A 26,784-nucleotide genomic window follows, 5' to 3' on the forward strand; every position below is an offset into this window, starting at 1 on the left:
TTTCCACTTAGTCCTTTCCCCCACCATAAGTTTCTATGCTTGAATTAAATATTTGGATGCCAATGGTATATTACATGATGCTTTTCTTTTGGAAAATTTCTTAACAATTTCCATGGGCCATTAAAATCCTAGTGAAAGTGACGTACCAATAGTTGTAGCTAAAAAATAAAATGAGATGTAAGAGACGTGTCATATGTTTGAACTCTGAGGTATGAAATTTCATGTTTGATTTTTCAAGTTGAAGAATACATACGCATTGATGTTTTATATGGGTAGGTTTCTTTTAATTGTGACGAAATAAACACGATCAATATTAAATACGATCCATTTTGATAAGTTGAATTGGATTTGAGTGTCATATTAGTCCACCAAGGCCTGATTGCATTTACCTAATCCAGTCCAATCTCTCACTTAAATAGTCTGATTTAATTTCTATATTCCAACTAAAAACCCATATTTCCTCTCTTTTTCTTCTCTGTCGAATAAATTACTAAGTGAAATTGAAAACCAAAATCCATAAATTCCCTAGTGAAAGACTGTATCTCTCTCTCTCTCTCTCTCTCTCTCTCTCTCTCTCTCTCTCTCATGAGGAATTATTATAAATTTCGATATAGATTCTATAATAAAAGAATTATATGTTGTAAAATCATGTCGAGTACAAGTACAATTTTAATAAGTAATGTTATATTATGATTTTTTCGTTATTTATGAATTTTATTCGTATATTAACTTTAAAAAAAAAAAATTGTCTCAACATAGGTTCCTGGCTTTGCCTCTACAAACTATGTAAAGCCCCCACGGCTTGGTATAGCACAGCCACAACTTGCCTTTGAATCAGTTTAAATTCTAGTAATATGTTCTTGAAGTTGGACTATAATAAAATATGCATACCTTTCAGATAGTAGTAGAACCAGGAACGTTAGGTTAATTTTTCTTCAAGTTAAGCATAGTTCAAAAAGCCCTAGATCTCCCACTTATCACTTTAAAAATATTTTTATTTTTATTTTTTAAAATAGCAATAAAATGAAAAATTAAAAATGAAAAAGTTCCATTACAAAAATATATAATAAAATTATCAGTTAGGGCCTGTTTGATTTGATGGGTTTTTCATGGAAAATATTTCCATTTTCCACTTTTTTTGCCATTTGATCGCTTATATTTTCCCGGGAATTGGTTTTCCTCCCCCCATCCTCACGTGACCCATTTTCCTTAAACTATGGAAAACCCAATTCCCACCTTCCAGCTTTATTTATTTATTATCATTTTTATTTTCAGCAATGGGAACAAATTATATCCATAATTGTAAAATAATTTATCCTTTTAATTGATAATTTTCATAAAAAATAAAGCCAAGTGAACACCTAAAGATCCAAAATTTTAACATTTTTCAGGTGAAAAATTATACCAATTAAACACATTTAATTAACAATTTCTAGTAAAATAAGTTTTAAGTATTTTAATTCCCTGAAATTCGTTTTATTTCCACAAAAATTTCATTTTTTACAATCAAATGGACCCTTAATCTAAAATTAACATTATCACGCAATTGTTTTTCATAAAAAAGGTCAAATCACAAACCATGAGATTGACTAATGCGTTGTTGAAAGGAGTGAAGAAACAACCCCAACATAATGGGGAAGGAATAATAAGATTCTCACTAAAGTCTATATAAACAAATGGTATTGGGGAATAAGAATAGAAAAGAATACATCATCTAATCTAAGAGGCAATTTCCATCCCATTTGAATATTAACATATTGGATATATAAAATCTTGTAATCAAAATGGAATCATTTGACAATATTAATTCAACTTTAACTATCATTAATTTGGGACTAATTAGAAGATTAATGCCCTTTAAGAGAGCATATAGTCATTTTTTAAACCCCACTTAATTGTAATGTAGCTTCCATTCATAAATTCCTCTAATTAAATGTTATTGGCGTGCTTTATAATCACCTAATTATGTTGATTAGTGCCCATAATCCAATAACTTCTTAGTCTCCTTCATCTGAAATCTCCAAAAGATTGCAATGAATATATTTACAATTAGTTTATACAAAAATGTGGAATCAAGATCTATATGTGTGTGTGTGTGTGTGTGTGTCTATATATATATATATATATATATATATATAAAATTTAAAGTAAACTCAAATGATTGTTGTTTGAGTTCAAAGACTTCAAAGTATTTCTTTTAAGGTATGAGTGTACGGTTTAGGCTGGTGTCATACCAGCTACGACGACATAAAATAATGTTGGACTTCGATGGATGATTAAAATATGTTAAAACGTTGAATAAATTGCAATGAAAGTTAAAAATTTATTAAAAATTCAGAACCTATTCAAATTTGCAAGTGACGAAATGATTGTGTGATATGTCCAAGTTTTAAAAAGTAGATTCTTTCCCTGAAAACTTTTGGCAAATGAATGAAGTTTTCCATGTTCTTTCATTGTTCACTATAGTTCGAAGACGACATTGACTGTTTATCTCCCATGCACAAACATATAACCTTTAGTTGCCTTTTATGACTGGCGCAAACGAAGTTGAGATCTGTTGTCAATTTTTATTGTCTAATTTATCGTTCACTCAATTGTAAATGAACACATTATGAATAATTAAATTTAATAATTTTTCAACCTTGACATTAATTTTAGTTTTTCCTTATGTGTCAATTTACAATTGAGTGGACATCAAATTGAAGAGTATAAATGGACAACAGATTTCAACTCGTGCAGGTGATACAATAGATCCACTTTTCTAAATAAAAGTATATTACTACAATATTGATAATACGCTAGCTTATTTGGTGAGTAAGAATTTACATGATCGATTTGTATTTTAAAAAAAATATCGTGAAAAAAGTATAAAAAATAAAAATATTATGTCAACATTTTCTTTTACTTTAATGTGGGAAGTTGATTTAAGATGCTAGTGGCTTGAATGATTGATGATACAAGTTTTTCGAAGTTTCCTAGGTGCTTTAAAGCCTTTATTTATTTACAATAGATCCACTTTTCTAAATAAAAGTATATTACTACAATATTGATAATACGCTAGCTTATTTGGTGAGTAAGAATTTACATGATCGATTTGTATTTTAAAAAAAATATCGTGAAAAAAGTATAAAAAATAAAAATATTATGTCAACATTTTCTTTTACTTTAATGTGGGAAGTTGATTTAAGATGCTAGTGGCTTGAATGATTGATGATACAAGTTTTTCGAAGTTTCCTAGGTGCTTTAAAGCCTTTATTTATTTACTTTTTCAATAAGAATAAGGGTTTGTTTGAGCCACATTATTTTAAAAAATACATTCTTTAATAGTGATTTGATATCATTTCAATCACACATTCTTCAATAAAATAATATTACACGTAAATCTAAAAGTTTTCCTTATTTTTTAACCACACATTTTCCATTGATTTGACATAAATAATGCATTTTTTTCCTGGAATGTGGCTCAAACATGGGCTAAATATCTATGTATTTTTCTTTTGTGTGCGTTTGAATTAAATGAAAAAAGGACACACTTTTAAATTTTGCACAGAACATCCAAACTTTAAAGACAAACTATCTAATGGCTTATTAATGAATTAATCATCCAAGATTGATTAATTTTACACCTTTATTCACATGGGCAACATGCTATTTTCAAATTGAATCTACTATCATCAGCATATTTTGTACATAGGATTTGTTAAGATCCGGGTTTCTATCTTAAAAGTCAACATTGTTAAAAGGAGTAATCAAATTCTTTATAATTTGGTCTATATTTTTATCTTTATTCGATGTGAAATTTCATCTCCTAACATGTCACCGCAAGATGGTCTTGAAATCCGTATGCTCATTTATCGAGCCTTAATCAGATCGAATCGCTCGTTGAAACTTAATGGACTTTGATACCATGTTAAGACTTGGGGTTCCATTTTAAAATATTAACATTGTTAAAAGGAGTAGTCAAATTTTTTATAAATTGGTCTACTTTTTCATCTTTATTCGATGGGAGATTTTATCCCTTAGCAGAATTTACTCACTATTTAATGTTAATATTGTTCACTACAATCTAATTTATGTGATAAATGTGTTGCAAATTTTGAAATGTATTACATGAAATTTCTTTGAAGAAGGTTGTGATGAACAATGAATAAACTTGGGAATTTTAGTTGATTATGAATTGTTTCCTCGTCGAATGTATTTATGTTAATGAATCATTTAGATTAAATTAAGGTTCAATAAGCAGTATATTGAAACCCAAGCAACCCTCCATGTGCACTACCTTTATTTTTGTTGCCGTGTTTGATAGGTTATATTTATAAAATTAAATATTAATAATTGATAAATTTTGTTATACGTCCATTGTCATAATTCGTTCAGTTCAATTTAATGTGTCAAAAACACATGTATTGTGTTTCCTTAATAAAATGATACATGGAAAGAGTGATTGTTGTTCACAAGAGATGAACTTTCTTTAGTAGTCTCTTGAAATTTTAATGCTCCTATTGAAATTTAGCGAATTCAAGGTCGAGGTAACATTCATATCAAGCCAGTGAGTCGTTTGAGAATACCATTTTCGAAATTCGACGATGAGTTGTAAATAAATGAATTGTTCGTTTGATTTTTTGAACCCTGACATCCTTCTTATGTTAGTCTTCTTAAGAGAATTAGTCAAAATTTGTATATCTCGATTACTATACATTTACCCTTTATTAATAGAATTTTATCTGAACAAGAAAGTTCAAAGTAGTAGAAAAATGCTACATCATCTAACATAACAATTGAATATTTCATTAAAAAGAGGGTATTAATCGTCTTAATTTAAGAAGTATTTACAGTATATACCTTAGGAGGCATTTGGTAAAACTATTTTCAACTGTTTTCAATTTTGAAAAACATCAAAAAATTTGTTTAATCTGAAATAAATTTCTAAAAGAAAAATGCTAAATGGCCAAGGTCATTTGCACAGACCCTGGCCATTTAGCATTTCTCTTTCTGAAATTAAAATTTTCAGATTGAGGTTAAACTTATAACATAAAAATTAAAATGTATTTTTGACATTTTAAATATTTTCAATGAAAACATTGAGAACACTCAAACACATGGAAAAACAATAGTTTAAAGAAAATTCTTAAAAAATATCTAAATTAAAAAAAATTATTGAAAAAATAAATTCTGAATTCTCGAAAAAAAAGCTGTAAAATTAAATTCGAAAAAAATATTTAAAAAAATTTTTTTTTATAGAAAAATTAAAATTATAGAAAGATAAAAATTGTAAAAAAATAAAAAATAAAAAAAGTCCAAATTCTTATTACGCAATAAAATACTGTAAAAATTTACGAACTTTAAGTATATATTATTTGATAATATAATAATATAGAATTTTTCTATTTTACTGAATCATTAAACTTAATAGATAAAATGTAATATAATAATTTCAAAAAAAAAACATATTTTTTCAATTTTTCGGTTTTGCGAAATAATTTTTCAGAATAACAAATCAAACGAATTTTTGACAATCTTCAAATAAACTCTTGAAACAAAAATAGAAATTGAAAATGAACTCAAAACTAACACTTGAAACACAAACTAAATAGTCCCTAAGTGGCTAAGAATTATTAGTTTAACAAGAAAACAAAATAGCAAATATGTGTATGATTTTTTTATTCCCAACAAAAATGAGATAAATTAAACGACTCAATTTTAGATTTATTTAATTAATTACCAAGTCATCCAGCCTTTTTAGTTTTTACCCAAAATTTTTTGAAGTCTAAAACTTTAATTCTTAGCAAGGAAAGCTATATATATATATACCGACTTTATCCAATACGAGATACTACTAGATGACTCGAACGAAAAGGTAAGTATCCGAAGACGTGCTCCGAGGTTCCATTCCACACAACTTGAAGCAAAACTTTAATTTGATCATTAAAGTTAAGTTTTTTGTTTCAATCAAGTCATGACATAAAATTTTATAATCCTCTCTGATAAATTTTCGTTCGACAAAGTCAAATTCTAACAATAATAGAATTCATGAAGGCGAAAAAAAAAAAGAATGAGGAGGAAGAAAACAAAAGGAGTATTATTTACCAGTAAGGATCACGGTTCTTTGAATACGTCTCATCCGATGATAAAGGCTCTACAGATTTTTATTTTAAAAATGAAGAAAGCCTCGAAAGCAAAGGAAATGATGATAATTTATATCGTTGATTCTAGAAATGTTAGTTGGAAGTCATGTAAGAATTCACCTTTTACATTGAATAGAGTTTGACACTTCCAAATTGTGATTTTTTTAAGTTCATTACTTTAAGATAAAATAATTGAAAAACTAATACGATAACTTTTACATATATACACGAAAATAATCTTCTAAACATCGGTATTTAACTTATGTTAAGCAACGATGATAAGACACATCATTTAATTGGTGAATAAGTTAATGAATAGTCCTATGTATTTAATGAGTCACCAATTAAATTGTGTAACATGTCATCGATACTTAATTTAAGCTAAGCAGTGTTTAGGTGATCATTACTGATATAAAAGAAAACTTAGTTAAATAAATGAATTAACACTCACCCGCCAATGAAAATATTAATGATAAACATCGTATAGTTCAGAATCTCAGCTTGTTTCATACGTAAGAAGGGAGGACAAAAAACATGTATGTATAGAGAGAGAAGGGCGAAAGGAAAGCGGTTTTGGGGATTTGGTTATTATTCAGGGATGCTGTGTGGCTGAAAGAGAGAAGGATTTGAAGCAAAAACAGAAACTGGTGACAAAGAGGTGGTTTTGGTTTGTGAAGCGACAAAAGCAAGAGCGGTTTTGTAACTGAAAAAGTGAGAGAAAAATCAGCTGTAGGGACATTTTTTAAGCATTACACACCAAATTCTACTCTTCAATGCTGATACACAAAGCCTCTCTCCTCATCTGTACATGAAAATTTATGTATCTACATAAATATAGAGACAGAATCTAAATTACAGAATGCATGAAGGAGGAATTGATTAAGTGGGTTTTTGTTTGGATTATCGATTGAGAGAGTAGGCTGAAGTGCGTGGCAGCGTGAGAGGATCGTTTCTTTCTTCTTCAAGATTCAAGCTTTTTTCCTTCTCTTTTTTTCTGTTCATTTCTATGATTTTAGTACAAAACATTGTATATATTTAGAACCGATCAAAACTTTTATCCTCTTAGTCTTTCTTTCTTTCCTTCCTTCCTTTCGACTTTAAATGGCGCATGCTGATGGCGTCGCAGCAGGAGGAGTCTCTCATGGTACAGGTGAGAATTCATTTATTTATATTGTGGGTTTTGTGAACTCCAGTTTAAATTTCTGTTCAAACACTAGAAAAATTCAGATGAGAAACAGAGAACACAAAATTTGGAAGTTTCTCAATGATTTGTTTTAAGTTTTTTACTTATCTGGTGTATTATTTGTACCCCTCTACCTTCCCTTATTTCTGTGCAAAATAAGCACTTTTAGACTTCTAGATTACTATTATATGTTCCTTTGGTTGATTTGTGTTTGGTAGGTGTACAAAGTGATGATCTGTATAGGGAATTATGGAGGGCATGTGCAGGACCTTTAATGGATGTTCCCTGTAACGGAGAAAGAGTTTATTACTTTCCACAGGGTCACTTGGAACAAGTAGGCGATTCTCATTTCTCTTAAGAGATTGTTTTTGATTTGTATTTTGATCGTTGCATATTCAATTTTTCAGTTAGAGGCATCGACTAATCTGGAGTTGAATCAACAAATCCCTCAGTTCAATCTTCCTTCGAAGATCCTTTGTCGTGTTTGTCATGTTCATTTACTGGTATGTGAAATTCTTCTGATTTCTGGTTTTCTCCCCTCTTTGATTCCTTGAGGACAAAAAAAGTGCTTTATTCTTATATGTTTTTGTTTCAACTGATAGACTGAACGAGATACAGATGAAGTTTATGCCCAGATCACTTTACACCCGGAACCAGATGTAAGCAGTTTGCCTCATTAGTATCGCTTACACACATACACACACACATTAGTCCTCTTTAAAATATGGAATGTTTTGAGTGGATTAAGTGTGAAATTTAATGATGTTCTTGTTCTTCACTCCTTTTTGATGTTGGGAAGAATATAATTTTGTTAACATTTGTGAATAATTCTTGTAGAGTACTGAGCCCATCAGTCCTGACTCATGTCCTCCCGAACCACCAAGGCCAATAGTTCACTCTTTCTGTAAGACATTGACACCTTCTGATACTAGCACTCATGGAGGATTTTCTGTTCTTCGGAAGCATGCCCTCGAATGCCTGCCTCAATTGGTAGGCAATTACTTTTCATTCTCTTTTGTTATCGTAAAATTTGAGAATATTAATAATAATGATGACGCGATCTTGCTTGATTTATTAAGTACCTCGTCCACATAATGCACTCCACGGAAGATGATACGAAGGCAAATAGGCCAAAATATGAGATTAGTGAACTTCCAATTGCACATTTGTGCAGTGCATATCTGAACAATCATAGATTGAAAGCTCAGGGTTATTTTTTGCTTGATTTCTTCAATTCTTGCAAGTTTCCGAAGTTTTTACAGTCAATTTTTTATATTCTATTTAAATGTTATTTTATCAAGCGTTTGAAATATTCTGATATATGAGATGCTATTTGTGATTCCTAAGGATATGAGTCAAGCAACCCCTACCCAGGATTTGGTTGCTAAAGATCTTCATGGATATGAGTGGCGATTTAAACATATATTTCGAGGTAATAGTAAAATATCTTTTATTTATAATACAGTAGAATTTACTGTTTGTATCGAATTAATTAAATGAGTGCTCATCAAACTTGTACCCAATTTACTACTTGCTCATTAATCTTTAAATGATTACTCAATGCACAATGAACTATTTATAGCTTTACACAATGCTCATCATAGCTAATTTCATCTATATGGCTAGACAAATATGTCTGCATAATGAATAAAAAAAAAATGATGTGGCATATGAATCATATCCACCTAATACATTTTTATTTTTATTTTTTATTTTTTGTGTAAAAAATTCCATTAGTTTTCTCCAAATTCTCAAACGGCTCCATTCTCAGATCACCTTCGTCCCCAAGTCATCTTTTTCCACAAATCACATTCTTCTCCTTGACAAGAACATTTCTTCTGTTGTTGGGGATTTTTGCCATTAGGTGTTTCGATGGAGAATTTGGAGAAAAATCGAGGTGCAGCTTCGTGGTGGACCGTGTTTTCACCTATGTTTACTTCCTCACAAATGGGGGGATGCAACTACTGCAAATAATAAGGTTGGGCAGAAGAGCTCAGCTTCTAGAGTATACGTTGATAATGACGATGATATTGTGGAACTCTCGAACTCGAGCGAGTCTGATGTTTATTGGAAGAAAAATATGGATATGAAGAAAAAGAGAAAGAAGAAGAAAGTGAATAGTGTCAAAGGTAAAGGAGCTGGTGGGAAGCCAAATAAAAATGTGAATGTACAAGATGAACTTGTATCTGCACAAGAGGCGGAAACGCCTAATAATCAATGGAAAAATCGAGCAAGAGGGTCTAGAACTAATGCACGGAAGCAACTTGGGAGAGTTGCAAAGAACTTTGAGAAGTTGGATTTGAATGTGGAATTTAGCAATAAACTTGAAGAGCTTACTCTCATGGTGAACCAAGGAATTGATCAGTATGTGGGGAGGATGACAACATGGAAGGGATTGGGTTTTTGATGAATTCCCAAGCAGTCTTCCAATTCCAAAAAAGAAAAAAAGAAGTAAAAAGAAAAAATAAAAAATTCTATGTGACCTGGGAATCAAAGAAGCAGATTACAGGCACAGGAGAGGAGGGTGATTTGGGATGATTTTGGGAAGAAGATGATTTGAGAATGGAGCTGTTTAAAAATTTTGAGGAAGTTACATGGAATATAATAAACGAAAAAAAAAGGGTGGATATTATTAATGTGCCACCTCATTTTTTTATTTGCCATGTAGACATATTTATCCAACTTTATGCATGTAATGAACTACGATGAGCATTGAGTAAAGTAATAAATAGGTCAGTGAGCATTGAGTAACCATTTAAAATTTAGTGAGCAAATAGTAACCTAGGTATAAGTTCGGTGAGCACTCACTTAATTAACTCGTTTTTATCATCTATCTAGGTTGAGAACAGAAGATTGAGTTTGCAAACCTATCCATTGCAAAGATAATCCATTCGGAACTATTGCATGTTTAGTTCACGGTTTTGGATAAGACTCGATAGTATGATGGGCTATATTTTAATTTATTTATCTTCTTTAATACTATTTGATACGATCGAGTCCTCTCTACTTAACGTGCCACCATATAATCCCTATTACACCCTTACATGGAAGCCAATTGCATGCGATCAGGTCAACCTCGGAGACACTTACTCACAACTGGATGGAGTATGTTTGTCACCTCCAAGAGATTAGTTGCAGGCGATACTTTTGTTTTGTTGAGGTAGTTTTCGGTTCTTCCCTTCGACCTTCACCTTTTATTTCGACTATCAATGCATTGTGGCCTTAATAATGTGAATTACCGCTACTGTATTACAGGGGTGAAAATGGGGAACTGCGTGTTGGAGTTCGACGTGTTGCTCAACAGCAGAGCTATATGCCACCTTCTGTAATTTCCAGCCAAAGCATGCATCTCGGAGTGCTTGCTACTGCCTCACATGCTATTACAACACAAACGCTGTTTGTGGTGTATTGCAAACCAAGGTATGGCACTGTCTCTCTTTCTTCGTAAATTTGACATGAATTCTCCACCATTTTACAACTCTAGCTTTGTTTATTGTATGAGCGATCAGGACGAGCCAATTCATTATTCGATTGAACAAATATTTAGAAGCCATACATCATGAATTTTCAGTAGGCATGCGTGTGAAGATGAAATACATAGAAGAAGATTCTCCTGAGCGAAGGTTCCTCATTCGTTTTCTGTTCTCTGCTGTTTTTGGTACTTTGAAGCTTATAAAATCTCAATGTTGATTCAATTCATGTCCATCTTTCCAGGTGCATAGGCACTATTGTTGGTGTTGAAGATATCTCTCCGCAGTGGAAAGACTCTGAATGGCGCTCATTGAAGGTTAAAAACCGTCTTTAAGTTCTGTCTCCTGTATAATATATTGATATGTTCTTGCTTATCCTCTCATAATATTTTTATTTTCCAAATTATTTCTCCTTGTAGATTCAATGGGACGAACCAGCAACCGTGCTGCGGCCAGATAGGGTCTCGCCATGGGAGATAGAGACTTTTGTAGCTTCTACTTTTGTAGACATTGCACCACCAGCAACAAAAATCAAAAGACTTCGCCCTCTCAATCTGCCACGTGCTGGTATATTTACATTATTGCCTTTACACCATTTAATTGAACCAACTATGATAATCCTTAAGCCCTAATCCCAGTCCCGAGAGCAATAACGAACAAAACAAGAAATAGAAACAAACTCACAGAAACGCTGTTCAATTCACCCTTAGTCTGAGAGTTACGTCTACTTGTGTGGTCCGAACATGTGAATGTTCAATGTACCCCCACAATAATGAAGAATATAATTATGATCTACACATCTAACAAACTTGTGGTGGCAATTGTAACATAGAAACTACAGACACTTACGCTACATCTCTTCTCTGATATGCAGGATCATCTGTATCCGTTGACTTAAGCCACATCGGTAATACCACTGAAGTCCAAACCAATGAAAACCAAGCTTTTCAACCTCCAAAGGTGAATTGCAATGCTCCCAACAACAGCGGCTTCTGTAGTTCTGGATCCCACACTGGTGGAATGCGGCCACCTACTTTGCTTTTGAATGGTTCTCTAAACCTTTTTCGAGAATCTACGGAAGATAATAAAAATGTGGCAGTCCAACTTGTTCTTTCCGATTGTAACTCTCCTGTCTCATCAAGAGCAAGCGACCATTTCCTTGAACAAGCTGAAAGCAGTAAAAAGTATGAGAATTCTTCAGTCTGCCGGTTATTTGGTGTTGATTTGAGGAACAGTTCATATATTATCCCACCAGCAGAGAAGGTAGTGCCATGTCCAAACATCGATGTCCAGGATCCGAGTTATAGATCAGAAGCCAATTGGATGAAAAATCCCGAAGCATCGAATAAAAAACAATGTCTCGAAGTGGAGGGGCTATGGAAGGATACACAGATCAAACAAAATTTTGCTTCATCTTCAAGAACCCGTATAAAGGTGAGTTCACCTTATTAGATGAATTTCGAAATTTGTGATTTAAGAACTAATTCTGAAAGTTAACCATTCGTTTTATTTTTAGGTGCAAATGCAAGGGATTGCCGTTGGACGTGCTGTGGACTTGACTACATTGATGGGTTACGATGACCTTATTAACGAGCTGGAGAAAATGTTCGAGCTTAAAGGAGAACTTCATCCTCGAAACAAATGGGAAATAGCTTACACAGATAATGAGGGGGACATGATGCTCGTAGGCGATGATTCATGGCCGTGTGTAGCTTGAACCTCTTGATTATCGACATTTAAGTTTCATCAGATAATTTTAACACTTATTCTTTTTACTCTTGATTCATTTCAGGGACTTTTGTAAGATGGTCAGGAGAATTTGCATCTGTTCAAAGGAGGAAGTGAAGCAAATGAAATCGACTTTCAAATTTCCGTGTTTGTCTCTAGATGGTGAAGGCACAATACCAAGCTTAGATTCAGAGCCAAAACCTGAAGCATAAGTTTTGAATCTGTAAAATATGTAGACATGTTTTCTTAATATGGCAAACTAATTATTTGTCTGAATTTTCCGTTTATATTTGTCTTGTCAGAAATGGGAATAAAGCTTCCTCATTTCTTAGCTCTGCTTAATCTGGCAGTTTATACCTATTTATCCAAAACTGTTTCGGCCTTCTTTTTGGTAACACACAATCGACAACAATTAAGAAAGAAGGTTAATTGAGTGTTATTATTCTTTTCGGTAAAAAGGGCGTTTTTACACACTTATTATTCTTGCTAAACTATGGTTAATTGAGTAGATTTCTACCAACTTTAGTGTAATATGTTAAATGTAGTTGAAATTCGGACTAGATACATTTGGAGTGAAAGGAAGGTTTTTGAATTTAATGGGAGATTATTAGGAGCAATTAAGGATTAATTGGATTGTATGGGATCGATAAAAAGAATTAAGAGAGAGCGGAAGAAAAATGCAAGTTTCGAGAGCGAAATTCGACTTTGTAAGAGTTTAGGGACTAAATTACATACTTGGAAAAATTAAAATGGACCAAATTTTGTAATTATGGAGGTTAGGGGACCAACATGAAAGCGTTGGAAGTAATGGAGTCAAAATTGAAGATTAGGATAAAAAGGACAAAAATCAGACAAAAACTTAATTTGGGGACAAAATTGAAACTCTCTGAAAAGTTTGGGATTGATGGTCGTCAACCGTGGTTTGCAAACCGCGTCTGGACCGCAGTCTCTGTTTTGCCATCACGGCCCGGTCCATTTTGCTATTTTTAATTTTTATACTGTTTTTGACTTTTTTTTCTTTTTAATTTGTTTTGATCCGTTTTTTGAAGTACAATTCCCAAAAGTCTTCCACCCCGCATAAGTTGACTTTGTTTCGGTTATAAAAGAAGGTTACACCATATAAAATTAGGGACAGAATTAGAGAGAAAGGGGAGAGAAAAATCACTTCAAGAATCAAGAAATTAGGATTTTGAAGTACTTGGCTTGGAAGAAGAAGATTTTTGGTATAAGATCATCAACTTTTCATCATTTTTCGTTCGATATCCATTAATTACTATCAAAATTTAGTCTTTGAGATCAAGAGGATAATTATGGTGATTAACTCGTGAATTTACTTTAACCATCATATAAAAATCCTAAATTATCCACTTTCAAATTTTAAATTGTTTTCGTATATTTATAAAATTTAGTATTAAAAAAAAAATTTAATTATTTTTATTCGAATTGGAGTTAAAAATAGTTCAATCAACTGTTAAGTATAAGATTTCGTACGAACAATAATTGATAATTCAGACTCTTAAACCCATTTTATTACTTACTGATAAATATCATACACTTACGATACAAAATATTTACAACAATGGGCATATTTTAGAAATGATTAAAAGACTTTTTTCTTGGCTTGGCTTAAAAATCAATCTACAGTGTAGAGTGGCGAAGGACATTTAGGCATCTTTTTGCAAATAATACTATAAGTACAGAAAAAATCAACAAAAATTTTACAGAATGAACACTTGGAGAGTTTCTATTGAAAAAAAAAAAAAAAAAATTGTTCCATTTTGTGATATTTGTATCAATTTCTCATTATTAATAGGCGCTTTAGGCCAGTTTGTAGAGGCCAGGTGGATCCACGAATAAGCGAAGACCGGCCCTGGCCTAAGTGAGTGGAAACACTTCGATTCTGAACCTAAAAATATATTTTGTGCTCAAATTGAATTCCGTGTTCATATATATTCTTTCCGTCCCATAAAGATAGATTATTTCTATTTCATCTGTTTTAAATTATAGATTACTTTCTTAATAAGAGTATAGTTAATTTATTAGTTTTCTAGTATATCTCTATTTAATGTCTTATTATCAATAGGGACGGCGACGGGGTGAGTTCGCCTCCAAACCTTGCCCTAACCCGCCTTAGACTGGGCGGTGGCTTGCCTCGTTTGCCGCCCTTTTTATTTTTTATTTATTTATTATTTTTATTTTTTTCTCTTCACGGGTACAAATTCGAGACGGGGCATCCCCACCCCGCCTATCGATGAGGGCTTTTTCCACCCCATGCGGGAGCGGGACAAATTGTCATCCCTAATTATCAACAAATATAAACTATACATATTTAAATCGTTATTTAATGTAGGAGTATTTTGGAAAACAATGTATGAAATTTTATATTTTCAACTATATTAATTATATTTTCTTAATCTATGTGAAAATGGAAACAAATTTATCTTTGTGGAACTAATGAAATTATAAAAAAATCGATTATTTCGAGTCATTCTTGTGGGATATGTATTCATCAAATTTAGTACACATTTAATTTAGTTATCGGAGGAATCGTACGGTGATATGAAGCTCATGTTAAACTCATTTTTTCTCCAAATTTATTTTTAACTATACATTTTTTTAGTAAAATAATTTTATACATAAATTCGATTTTCTTTTTCACAATGGGGTCCACGTTCTAACACTGGAATACTTGCGTTGACTGTTACATTAGGACACCTGTTTGAGATAAATGTCATAATAAATTGGCAATGATGTTTGTTCATTAATGGGAAAAAACTTTTAGAAAGATGACAAAAAATTCCAATAAAGTTTAGCTTGCTTATTTGAATTGCATTATGCTGTCTGTATTGACTCAGTTCAGACATAAAGACACTGCTTATGATGAGTCCACTGAGGTGCAGTCTCTTTGGTCATTAAAAATAATTGCAACGTTTTAAATGACAGTGGATTAATAAATTTGAACCAATTTTTATTTTTTTTGTTTAATTAATTAAAATATTTGTTGGAAACAAGACATTATTTTCATCAAACCTGACGAGAATTTCTGGTTTATATAGACATTTTTGCACTTTTGCACTAATTTTGAAATATTTAGAATTATTCTTAAATTAGACAAAATCTACATAGCTTTTATTCTATTTAGACATTCTAATTTATCCCTACTACTAGTCTAGAGAACATTGTGATAAAATTACAATCATTTTACAGAATTAATTATTTCAACGATCACTGAACTCAGGCTCATTTCTTTGATTGATCATTGAAGTTTAAAATATTGAGTTTTGATCACTAAACTTAGATTCATGTCTTCGATTGCGCACTGAAATTTAAAATGTTGAGTTTTAGTCATTGAACTTTGAAAAATATTATACGTTCATTACTAATATAAATGGTGAACCTTGCTATTTGAAAAATGTCAAATTTACAGTGAATAAGGTACAATATTTTTTCAAAATTCAATGGTCAAAATTGGACATTTTAAATTTCAGGAAGTAATTGAAGACGTAGATATAAATTCAGTGACCAAAACTCAACCTCGGTTCAGTGACCACTAGAACAATCAACTCCGTTTTACAAGACTAAGTGACCATATTTAATAAATTATGATGAAAGAAATTTGTCATTTGAACAAAAAATTCACCAGATAGAAAAATTTCCCATAGGAGGGATGATCTTGCACCCATTTATGATGTGTGAGTATGGAAAAATTACAAAATTTTGATTGTGGATCAAGTTGCAACAAAGAGTAATATATGGAGACCTATGATGCAAATTTCTCTTTACAAATGACATGACTTGTTTTTGTGCAGGCGTAGCAGGTAAAGTCCAAAATCCATTCATGAAAACAGCTGACATTTCATTTTCAACTGCACAATAGAATCCAATGCTTTTAAGTACAGAAGAAAAAAAAAAAAAAAAGGCTGGAAAATGTAAAGAGAAATCTATATCTATGGCTAAATCCATAAATTCTCAACATTGATATAAACAAAAAATATTATGTAATCCCAAATTCAGTTCTTCCCAGCATTTCTTCAATCCCCTGTTATCGTCTTAGGAACACGATGCTAGAAAAGAAGTAAAAAGTAACTTTTTTAGAGTTAAAAAAACCCACTTAAGCATTTAAACTCAGCCAAACATGCTCTAGATTAGATCACTAATAAAGTATTAACAGTGAAATCTCCAAGTAATGTAGAAGTACCTGCTTTTTCTCGTCTCCATCTACAAATAGCCTGCTTCATCCTTTCACTCTTCACCCCTCCTGGGCCTGTAAAAACTAAAAACATCATCAAAATTCACACAACTCTCCCACTTCCCCCCAAACACAAACAAGAAAAAAATTATGGGATCAAACGGTGAAGAAAAGCCAAGTTTCACACCAAAGATTCGACAATTACCAGCCACGGATTCACCTAAGCATTCGGGAACAGAAACTCCACCACTGCAGACTCCGGCGTCTGTGCCATTCCAGTGGGAGGAAGAGCCAGGCAAGCCAAGACCCTGTACTGCTCTCATTATCTTACCCAGTTCCAATGCAGAACCCAAATGCTTGGATCTTCCTCCCAGACTGTTCATGGAATCCTACACCAAAGTCACTAAAACAACCGATGAGCCTTATCTGGAGAGGCCTAAATTTTCTTCATTCAGATATTTGAGTGCAAATCCTGAGAAAGGGGAGCTTAATGATATGGTTCTTAGCAAGAAGTGGCAAAAAGGAAAAGGTTTCCTTGATTCTTTGGGACTAAGGACTCCTACATGGAAAAATGAAGTTGATGGGGGTACTTCTGTATTTTCATCCTTCAGCAGCTGTGACAGTGATGAGAGTGCAAATACAGAGGTGAAAACTGTCAAACTGGGAAGGAAAGAGAGCTTTTCCAGCCTCCCACAGACTAGGTCTCACTCTTCCCTGTGGGTAAGCTGCTTTTTATTTCATTCAGTAATTTTTTAAGCATAGTATCGAATCGTAGCTCATTAAGTTCAAACAAGCAATTTGGTCCGTTATAACTTAAATGCGCATTTGAATCTATGATTAATGTACTCGAGGGGGTAATATCGATTAAAGTGTGACAAAAGTTTCCATGATCATTCAATTGATATGTCTTTTGCATTGTGCTTACAGGCAGCCATATGTGAAGGTTTGAAGCAAGTAATGCCATGGAAGAATAGACAATCAAAGAAACAAGTTGTCAATGTCTAGCTTTTTCGACTACAGCGTGATAAATGCTGTAATGCACAATGCTGCCAGTAGCTGTATCTGAATTTAATTGCATGTTTGGTGAAGTGAAATGACTAATGATTGTATTAGTGAAGAAATATAAGTTAAAATTTAGTTTATTCAAATATTGTACAGTTTAGTACTATATACCTAATGCATTTGAAATTCTCCACACGCGCTTTAATGCATATTTGATAAGTTGAATTGGTAAATATTGAATAAAACGTGTTAAGATTTGGGGTCCATCTTAATAAGGTCAACCTATTTAAGAGAAGTGGTCCAAGATCTATTTAAGTTGGTCAATATTTCGGTATTTAATCGATGTAGGATTTATTCCCTTAACATGCTCCCACAAGATGGGATGGCTCTTTTTGAGCAAATCAATTTTGAAATTCGTGTGCTCATTTTTTAAACTTAATCGGATCGAATAGCTTATTGGAGTTTACTGGGCTCTGATATCATGTTAAGTTTTGAAGTCCATTTTGATAAAGTCAACTTTATTAAGAGGAGTACCCTAAAATCTATTTAAATTGGTCAATATTTTGGTATTTAATCGATGTGAGATTTATTCCCTTGACAAAATGAAAAGGAAAAAAAAATAGAAATTTATAAAATGATATCTTGCTGATATGATTTCACATAACACAATTTTGACTACTTGGATCTCTACACTTATTTATAATGTAACAAATTTTTTTGCAATGTTTAAAAGTCAACCTAGGCGGGTTGATACTCGATAGATTGAACTAAATAAAATCGATAAAAATAAAATAAATAAATCATTGAAAAGATACCACCAACCAGTGAGTTCCAGTCAATTTTAGCAATAATAGACCTAATCGTGAAATTCGTGAACTTTAAAGTTTTAATTTAAGAGTGTATAAATAAAATAAGATGACGAAGAAATAAATGTGGATCAAATGGGAATCGAGTGAACTCATTCGCTCTGGTCTTCTCTATAAAATATATGATTTAGTAGCCGAGAAAGGTATAGATTGATCTTTCTTCTCTAGAACATCTGGAAACTGAGTGGACAGAAAACTAATTGTTTCAACCTAAAAAAAAGGGGGAATTCTCCAGCGAAACACAGAATGGAAGACTCCAACTTCCCTCGTACCCCCTTAAGTATCCGTTCCCTAGTGGTCGCTTTAAACTGTTTGCTTATGGTTATAGTCCTTAGCGAGCCTCCCCCGAATAAGGCCCGCTCTTTCTAATTCACACGTGCAAGGTACGGCATCCACCCGAATGAGGAGAGGATTTCCCTCAAACAAAGATAGGCGTGTCATGAAATATTATGAAGTCATCCCTATTTTGTTTTTTTGTTTTTTTTGATGGGTAAATGCGTAATATATTGATAAAAAATCATGTATAGATATACGGGCATATCCGGGCAATCAAAGATCAAATACAAATACAAGTACACGGGGCATACCCAGGCAACCAACAATCAAGTGTTTATAGAATTACACTGGCCATATCCGAGCAAACAAAAGGAACAGGTGTACAAACAAAAGGATTTAGCAACCTAACGTCATAGACTCAAAATGAATCAAAACATACTGATACAAGGAAAACGTGACTTTGTATATGTGTGTTTTAATTCATCTAATAATACTATCAACTTGTAGAGTAAGGTCCTCAAAGATCTTCTTATTTCGAGCCGTCCACAAATGGTAAACAGTGCTAGCAAAAGCAATCTTCTTAGCTATACTATGCCAAGTCGTCCCTCTAGCCTCCTTTTTAATGCACTTCAATGCAATAGGGATAGTAGACATAAAGTGTCTAATGCCAAGCCATTTATGGATCTTTCCCCAAACGTGTGCACTAAACTGAAGGTGAAGAATAAATGATGGTCCGTCTTTGTACCAGTGGCCAACTCCACAAAAAATGCAATTTAAGTCAATCTCCAAGTGCCTTGAAGTCACCCCTATTTTGTTGTCTAGGGATTGTTGATGGTAGGCATAGGGAATGTCTTGTGCTACGCTTTTCCTCGAAGTGAAGCAACTTTTGTAACCCAAGTTTAGAAGGAGAATGATGGCCCCACTTGCTTTCTTCAATTTCGAACTATTCCGATTTAAAATGACCAAAGAACTGAGCAGTGACTGAGGGGGACTGGTTCTTTGATAAACTGCATTAGCATCCCAAACTATATTCGTCAACCAACAGTCGTATCGACCTCGCCTGAGATAGGTGCGTGAGAAGACGAAGAACAGCAAAAAGAGGGGGAAAAAACAAAAAACGAGATAGAGAGAATCCATTTCAATTATATCCATCTTGTCTCAAAATTCACCCAAGAGACACGAAATCCTGAGTAAAGACTACTCAAGGGAGTCTCGAACGAGGAAGTTTGTAAAATGTGCAGAGATTGAAAAGAGCACCAACAGAAAAATCACAATGCTCAGCCGCAAGCAAAGATCATATAGCCTAACTAACTACAAGTGTTGAAGGAATGAATTCATGAGTCAGCTTTTCAAGTATTGAGTTAATTCCCCAAATAGTCACTGAACTTTGTCAAAAGTTTTCAGGGGGTTATGGAACTTCAAAACTTTCCTAAATAGTCACTGAGTTTTCCAAAAATTTCTGGGAGGTCACTAAACTTCAAAACTTCCCTAAATAGTCATTCAACTTTACAAAAAGTTCCTAAAGGGTCATTCAACTTTGCAAATTGGGACCCCATACATCACTGATTTAGTGACTTCCTAAGAACTTTTTGCAAAGTTCAATGATTATTTAGGGAAGTTTTGAAATTTGGTGACCTCCTTGAAATTTTTGGCAAAGTTCAGTGACTACTCAAGGAAGTCTTGAAGTTTAGTGACCTCTTGAGAACTTTTGGCAAAGTTCAATGATTATTTGGGTAATTAACTCCTCAATTCTATACCATCAATAGGAAAAACTAAATGGGAGGAGAATGGTTTCTTGCCCCCGTGATTCGTGATGTTTTTTAAGTTTTTTGGAGTCCTCATGAATTTTGATTATATTTCCCATCATAAGTATGAGTTGGGAAGCGAAATAGAAACAAATACCCAATCTTCCATCAGTGTCAGCAGATCTAATTGCAGATTCAATACCTAGCCCTTTAATATGTACATATCCTAAGTAGTAGGTGATTACGTTAGAGTTTTCATTCAATTATCTAATTGAAGATGAAAAGGCTCATCTGTCGAGGAACTGAGGTTCTCATAACGAGATACGAATAAGTGTTAGAGAATCCTAGACCTATGATAAGTGCTCTGTGAACATAGTGGATAGATATGCCTCTTGGTTTATGTTGATATATTAATTCCTTCACACATAAATTCCCTTAATGAATATATCTGAGCTTTAGGCCTTGTTTAGTCTCGTGGAACTAAGCCCTTGTTTGGTGAAAATTAAATTCCAGATGATAATTTATGTCAATGTTAATAATTAATTTTAACCAAACATTTCATTGGATTTACAAATTTTCAACAACATATTTTATCAGCTTTTATCAAAATCTATTAAAAATCTGATTTTAATCTCTATCAAATAGGGGCTAAACTTCCATCCAACTCATATATACAGGTTTTTCAATAATCTCGATCCTTCTTAAGACCTTCATAGAAAGGTCATAATTCCTGAAAGTATTGATTCATAGACCACTATGCTTTCATGCCCTTTTGATTGTTCTCAATTCAACCATTGTAAGTTGGGAAACCAAAAAATGCCTTTTGTTTCTTCCTTTTGTCAGCTATTCTCCGATTTGTGGGCCAATAAGATCTTTGAGATTAACAAGAAAGTTAGGTTGCTTGTACCTTGTCTTTACTGAACCTTGCAAAGGAGATATAGGCAGTCAAAAATCAAAATTGTGGTTGTTCCCTTTCCCATTCGCTCGTGGAAGAAAGTTAACCTCTCAAGGTCTATTCTAGAAAGTTCTTTGGCCCACCTTGTCAAGAAGTGCATAGAATTCTCCAGGTAAGCCAAGATCAGTTGAGCTACAAGCAATGATGCCATGTGGTGAATCAAGTCAACAATGCGGTTACTGCAAAATAGAGAATTATATTGTAATTGCAATATATAATCCAATCGAAGGATTTTCGCAACACCGGCCACACATTAAAGCAATACATTAAAGCATCATAGCTTACATCACAGCTCGGCACACTCAATAGTAGTGACAGTTAATGGAGCAATAAGGAAGCGTAGGATTCCAGGAAAAAAATGTTTGAAGACTCACAATCTGGCTGGAATTGGTGGGAGAAATTGGGGGATATTGGATCTCTAATAATAACAAATTCTAACCAAAGTAATGATTACAAATCAGCATGAAGAACCATCGACTTTTCCAAAGCAGATTTTATGGAATAATATGTTAAGAAAGCAAATTTTAAGGGATGATATGTTAACAAAATAGATTTTATGGGAACAAGTCTTATGGAATTATGGAAACTGATTTTATGAAATATATGCAGATTCCATGGATTCATAAGATTTTGTGATTTACAGCTACATTATGTAATTTGCTAAAATACTCTTCCTTGTATTGCCTAAGTGTTCACGTTGCCATCATAGAAAATACGAAACATTAGCTATAAAACAAATTCTGTCTTTTTTCAGTTTCTCCTTAGAAACTGCTATGTTCAAGTATGGCCATCTTCCTTATTTTCATTTTCTTTAGTAACTTAAGTTGAAATTATACTCAAAGTTATATCACATAACTTGATAAAATTCACATACTCGTACATTACCTCAACTTACCACCTGATTTTGATATGATAGATAAGTTTCATTCTTTATTCAAAGTATATTTAAATTGAAATTATAGTCATATTAGATTTTGAATTAAAATTGGTACCAAGAAACGACCTTCACAAAGTTGCTGCTGAGAGCGATTCTAGCCTTAGCGTCGAAAATGCTTGACCTGCAAAATGCAATTTTAGAATCTGATCAGGCGATGCAAATCTTGAAGATGGTGATGGTCAGACTTGAACTATTGGAAAATGGGAACTCGAATGCAATAAGTAGCATACCTCACAAGTATATAAACACCGACGGTCTAACATTTCAAGTCTATGCCACAAAATTCACCTTACTTTCCTCTGTCACTTTGATCCAAAAATTTTTGATAATAGTATGGCATTACTTCACCTACAATAAAACACTATATGACTAGTGACTGTTGTATCCACAAGATAGTGAAGTTTAAATTCACAGCTACATGCATGTATATACCTTGCGGATTGTACATCGCGATTGTTGAGGACGGACGGATCAAATTTGTAGTCGGTAAATGTTGTGAAAGAGATAATGGTGTGGGCATTGATCGTAGTGAAAATGAAAGTGGTGTCGGCATGGAGTCGTGCAAATATGACGTTGGGGTCAACATGGAATATTGGTGAGGTGGCCGAATGTTCGTTCCGCCGTCAACCATATTGCTATTGCTGTTTCTTGATTTCTTACTTGTGCTTTTGGACTGCCTATGCATCGAAGTTAACATACATTCATCCTTTTTGTAAATATGAAATAAACATTAGAACTTACCTTCGCTTTATTCGAGGCCGTCTCCAACGGGCTTTTTCTCCGAAGTTTTTTTGGCGCACCCTTTCGTTGGGCCAATTTTGGGTCCAGTACATTTTCGCTCGCAGTTGCTGAACCATCCTCACAGTGAATGGGTCCGAGTTGGTTTTGTTGGGGAATTGAATTACTTCGAGCACTTGATTTTGTGGTCATAAGCTCTTCACGTTGACATTTAATCCACTCCATTATCGCTCGTGACCGCGATTCATCGTCTGCAGCAAGGTCCGCCACCTCCGCAAAAGCCTTAGACATCTCTTCAAATCTCAACTATGAGGGAGTACTAACTAACCCAGCATAGTTTACTGCCACCCTCGTGTGTGCTCTGATAACATCTTTCCTCCATCTCCGCAGTATGTATCTATCTGGAATGTATGTGACATCGTTGCAATTAAGCACTGTGATAGCATGCCTGCACAGTATTCCCCGAAATTCGAACAAACGGCAGCTACAAACTATGTCGCATTTATCTCTCTGGAATGAGACGGCGAATGTTTTCCTCCTACGACCACCTTCGTATATAATACACTCCCGTACATTATAGGTCGTATAAGAACTTCCTTCTGTTGTAGATGCGACATCGCAGTATACCTTTCCCGTGAACTCTTCTTGAACTTCCCTGAGTTTTGAAATTGTGTAAACCGATCTATACTGTTCCTCCATCTCGAATTGTGTTGCGCATGGTACCATTTGAGAAAATGACTTAAAATCAGCTTGGAATTCCTTCTCAACCTTATTCCTTAATGCACGCTCATATTGTTCGACAAACGGCTTTAATGAAGTCTTAGAATGCACATACCCATCGAAGAAGGCATTCATGCTCTCACTTCTCTGCGTTGTTGACATCCCTGCCCAGAAAATGGTTTTCAAGAAACAGGGAACCCAACGCTCTCTGTTCTCGTACAATCCTGACAGCCAATCATTTTCATGCAAACCATACGTATCAATCGTTGCAATCCACCCATCTTCATAGTCTTCTCTGGACTGCGAATCATACACCAATCCATGTATAGTTGTAAATATCGAAGCCTTATCCACGTAATATCCAAAATTTTCTAGGAACTTCTTCAAAATATGCCACAGACACCACTATGCTTGGTATTTGGAAACACAATCTGAATTGCATTTTGCATAGCCCTATCTTGATCATTAATTATTCCATGTGGAGCTATGCCATGCATAAACTAAAGCCACGTCCTGAACAGCCAAACAAAAGTATTCGTGTCTTCATTTGATAGGAGACCACAACCAAGCAGAGTTCACTGCCCATGGTGATTGACGCCAACAAAAGGGGCGAATGGCATATCATACTTATTGGTGAGATAAGTGGTACCAAAAGTGACCACATCGCCGAACTCCCTGTATGCCTGCCTACATCTGTTATCTGCCCAGAATACATTTCTAAGTCGTGACTCATCATCCAAATCTATACTAAAGAAAAATCCTGTACACTGTGCTTGCATTTTTGAAAAGTATGATTGTATTGCTGCAGCATCTCCCTCTCCAAGTCTTAATCGCCTCACTTGTTCTATATAGTTCCGACAGTCTTTCTCAATGCAAGTCATGTTCTCATATCCTTCTGCTTCTACAACTGTAGAATTATAGCTTTTATGCAAAGGAATTCCTGTCAGATCATTCACTTGAAGCTTTCGTTTCACATTTGAACTCAAGTATCGGTTGCATCGGAACAACCTGGACTTCGATGGACTTGTTTCATGATTGTGCTCGAGATGGACCGTATTAATTCTCCAGTTTCCAAGAATATCACAAGATGTAGATATCCTGGCTTTACAACCCATCTGCACTATCGGTTGTGGCTTCACTAAATTGCCACTATTACCAGGTATTCGACCTTCACCACTGCATGTGAACGTTACATATCTCATAACTCCGTCATCCCCCTTTTTCGAATTCCGTTTCTTAACCGGAAAACCAATGACATAAGCATACTTTTTGTAGAAGTCACACATATCCTTTTCATCTTTATATATCATACCCACCTCAGGCGCATTTACATCATCTCCCACTAATGTGTCGCCTTCCACTAAGTTCGCGGACTCGGTGACAATCTCATTATCATCTTCAACCAAAACATCATCATGTTGATCTTGCAAATCATCCATACTTTGTGAGCTGCGATAAAAACAATTTCACGTTTAGTATCAGTTGTTGTAACTCAAATAATTCCCCTTAAATCTTAATTATTTTATTTTTTCTTTTAGTAAATAAAGTAAACATTACAAACAAGAAGTTCATGCACCATGTTAAAATTTGGTGAGAAAAGTTATGATTTTCTTTTGTATGTTTCTTGGGGATCCAAAAAGATGGTAAAATTGGTGAACCGACAGCAAATAACCAAAATACAACACCTCTTATTGAATTGGAAAAGCAACAACTAATATGTCACATCTTCAAGAGCTAACCAGAGGAATTGCATAACAAATGAGTCTTCAAACACATGAAAAACATAAAATTACAATTAACAACAACAAAACAATGCACAATTGTCTTTTTAATTTACACGTTTCATATCCTAGACAATAATAAGAAAAAAATAACAATAAATTCCCACTAGACCTTATCAATTCTGAACAGGAATTTATTCTATACATAGAAATAAACATCTTCCGCATGTAAGAGTAGAACTACACAAAACTATACCATAACTGTTCAATTCTAGTTCACTATGGCTTAATTGTTTATTTAATTACAATTCACGAACTTGAGATATTCAGTACTCGATAATACATATTTTACAAACATGAAAGGCATTACTCAACAACCGAAATCAGTGGCAGGGATGTGGTAAACTGGCAATGAATAACTCAATATAAAACCTCTTCTTGATTTGGAAAAGCAACAAGTAACATATCCATGTCCTAAAAAACTATACAGAAGAAATCATGAGGAGGAGCCTTCAAACACATGAAAAGTAGCAATTAACTAAACAGTACAATAATCATTTTAATTTATATGTTCATATCATAAATAATAAAAATAATAGAGAAAAAAGCAAATTGCACAAAAACTAAAACTGAATTCCTACTTCCAAATTTTAAATACATTTAACAAAATCCATCAACTCGGCTTGACTCAGCAACAAACATTCCAATTAATTGCAATTTTCCAGAAATTTAAGCAGAAATGTGCAATTAATTACGGAAAACAAGGTGAAATTTACCCATCTCAACTCACTCACCGTCGAAGCCGTTGTCTTCTTTTCCGTCGCCTAACGTTACCTAAAAAATCTTGGCTTGCACGGAAGTTGGTACTGTCTCAGATGGTGGGTTAGGTCGCTGAATTTTGGAAATGGTTTTCGGTCGACTGCAAAAATAGAGAGAGAAAGAAGCCCTTTTGTCTAATTTTTTCCCGCTTAATTTTATTTCCCACCAACAATTAGCAGCAGTACCATTATTGATTAAAAAATAGATTGTCAAATGAAAAGGTACGCAAGTCAGCATGCCACGTGTGAATTTTCAAATTTCTGTATTCCACCCTGTTTGCAAGCCTGTCACAGTAGCTTAATTGTAAAAA

At 33.7% G+C, this 26,784-nt stretch overlaps 3 protein-coding genes across 4 annotated transcripts; 2 read left to right on the forward strand and 1 right to left on the reverse strand.

The window, feature by feature from the left end:
- The first annotated feature begins 6,626 nt into the window (after nucleotides 1-6,626).
- Nucleotides 6,627-12,837, forward strand: LOC111410397 (auxin response factor 9-like). Its single transcript, XM_023040710.1, has 14 exons — nucleotides 6,627-7,275; nucleotides 7,527-7,642; nucleotides 7,716-7,811; nucleotides 7,911-7,967; nucleotides 8,146-8,298; nucleotides 8,656-8,740; nucleotides 10,378-10,468; nucleotides 10,564-10,728; nucleotides 10,818-10,931; nucleotides 11,023-11,095; nucleotides 11,198-11,345; nucleotides 11,653-12,212; nucleotides 12,295-12,482; nucleotides 12,571-12,837. Exons 1-14 carry the CDS (start codon nucleotides 7,227-7,229, stop codon nucleotides 12,716-12,718), a joined length of 2,043 nt encoding a protein of 680 aa, XP_022896478.1. The 5' UTR covers nucleotides 6,627-7,226; the 3' UTR covers nucleotides 12,719-12,837.
- A 3,637-nt stretch (nucleotides 12,838-16,474) lies between these two features.
- Nucleotides 16,475-17,890, forward strand: LOC111410398 (uncharacterized protein At4g00950). Of its 2 annotated transcripts, none has more exons than XM_023040712.1 (2): nucleotides 16,475-17,411; nucleotides 17,623-17,890. In XM_023040712.1, the coding sequence occupies exons 1-2, from the start codon at nucleotides 16,846-16,848 to the stop codon at nucleotides 17,642-17,644; spliced, it is 588 nt and encodes a 195-aa protein (XP_022896480.1). In that variant the 5' UTR covers nucleotides 16,475-16,845; the 3' UTR covers nucleotides 17,645-17,890. The 2 variants fall into 2 exon arrangements, with proteins under 2 accessions (XP_022896480.1, XP_022896479.1); XM_023040711.1 differs by having other exon boundaries at nucleotides 16,487-17,415.
- Nucleotides 17,891-23,520: 5,630 nt separating this feature from the next.
- Nucleotides 23,521-25,373, reverse strand: LOC111411352 (protein FAR-RED IMPAIRED RESPONSE 1-like). The gene is made up of 2 exons (XM_023041891.1): nucleotides 24,594-25,373; nucleotides 23,521-24,234 (listed from the first exon to the last, which is right to left on the reverse strand). The coding sequence occupies exons 1-2, from the start codon at nucleotides 25,371-25,373 to the stop codon at nucleotides 23,521-23,523; spliced, it is 1,494 nt and encodes a 497-aa protein (XP_022897659.1).
- Nucleotides 25,374-26,784: the final 1,411 nt, after the last annotated feature.

The sequence above is a fragment of the Olea europaea genome, chromosome 15 (assembly GCF_002742605.1).
Source record: "Olea europaea var. sylvestris chromosome 15, O_europaea_v1, whole genome shotgun sequence".
NCBI classification, from domain to species: Eukaryota; Viridiplantae; Streptophyta; class Magnoliopsida; order Lamiales; family Oleaceae; genus Olea; species Olea europaea.

What these genes read in the sequence shown, in the direction of transcription:
- LOC111410397 (XM_023040710.1), top strand. Translation starts at nt 7,227, where the DNA reads ATGGCGCATGCTGATGGCGTCGCAGCAGGAGGAGTCTCTCATGGTACA. An exon ending in TTTGTCATGTTCATTTACTG is followed by an intron (nt 7,812 to 7,910) that starts GTATGTGAAATT and finishes TTCAACTGATAG; the next exon opens with ACTGAACGAGATACAGATGA. An exon ending in GTGGTGTATTGCAAACCAAG is followed by an intron (nt 10,729 to 10,817) that starts GTATGGCACTGT and finishes ATGAGCGATCAG; the next exon opens with GACGAGCCAATTCATTATTC.
- LOC111410398 (XM_023040711.1), top strand. Translation starts at nt 16,846, where the DNA reads ATGGGATCAAACGGTGAAGAAAAGCCAAGTTTCACACCAAAGATTCGA. An exon ending in GGTCTCACTCTTCCCTGTGG is followed by an intron (nt 17,416 to 17,622) that starts GTAAGCTGCTTT and finishes TTGTGCTTACAG; the next exon opens with GCAGCCATATGTGAAGGTTT.
- LOC111411352 (XM_023041891.1), bottom strand. Translation starts at nt 25,373, where the DNA reads ATGGATGATTTGCAAGATCAACATGATGATGTTTTGGTTGAAGATGAT. An exon ending in ACAGGGAGTTCGGCGATGTG is followed by an intron (nt 24,235 to 24,593) that starts GTCACTTTTGGT and finishes TATGATTCGCAG; the next exon opens with TCCAGAGAAGACTATGAAGA.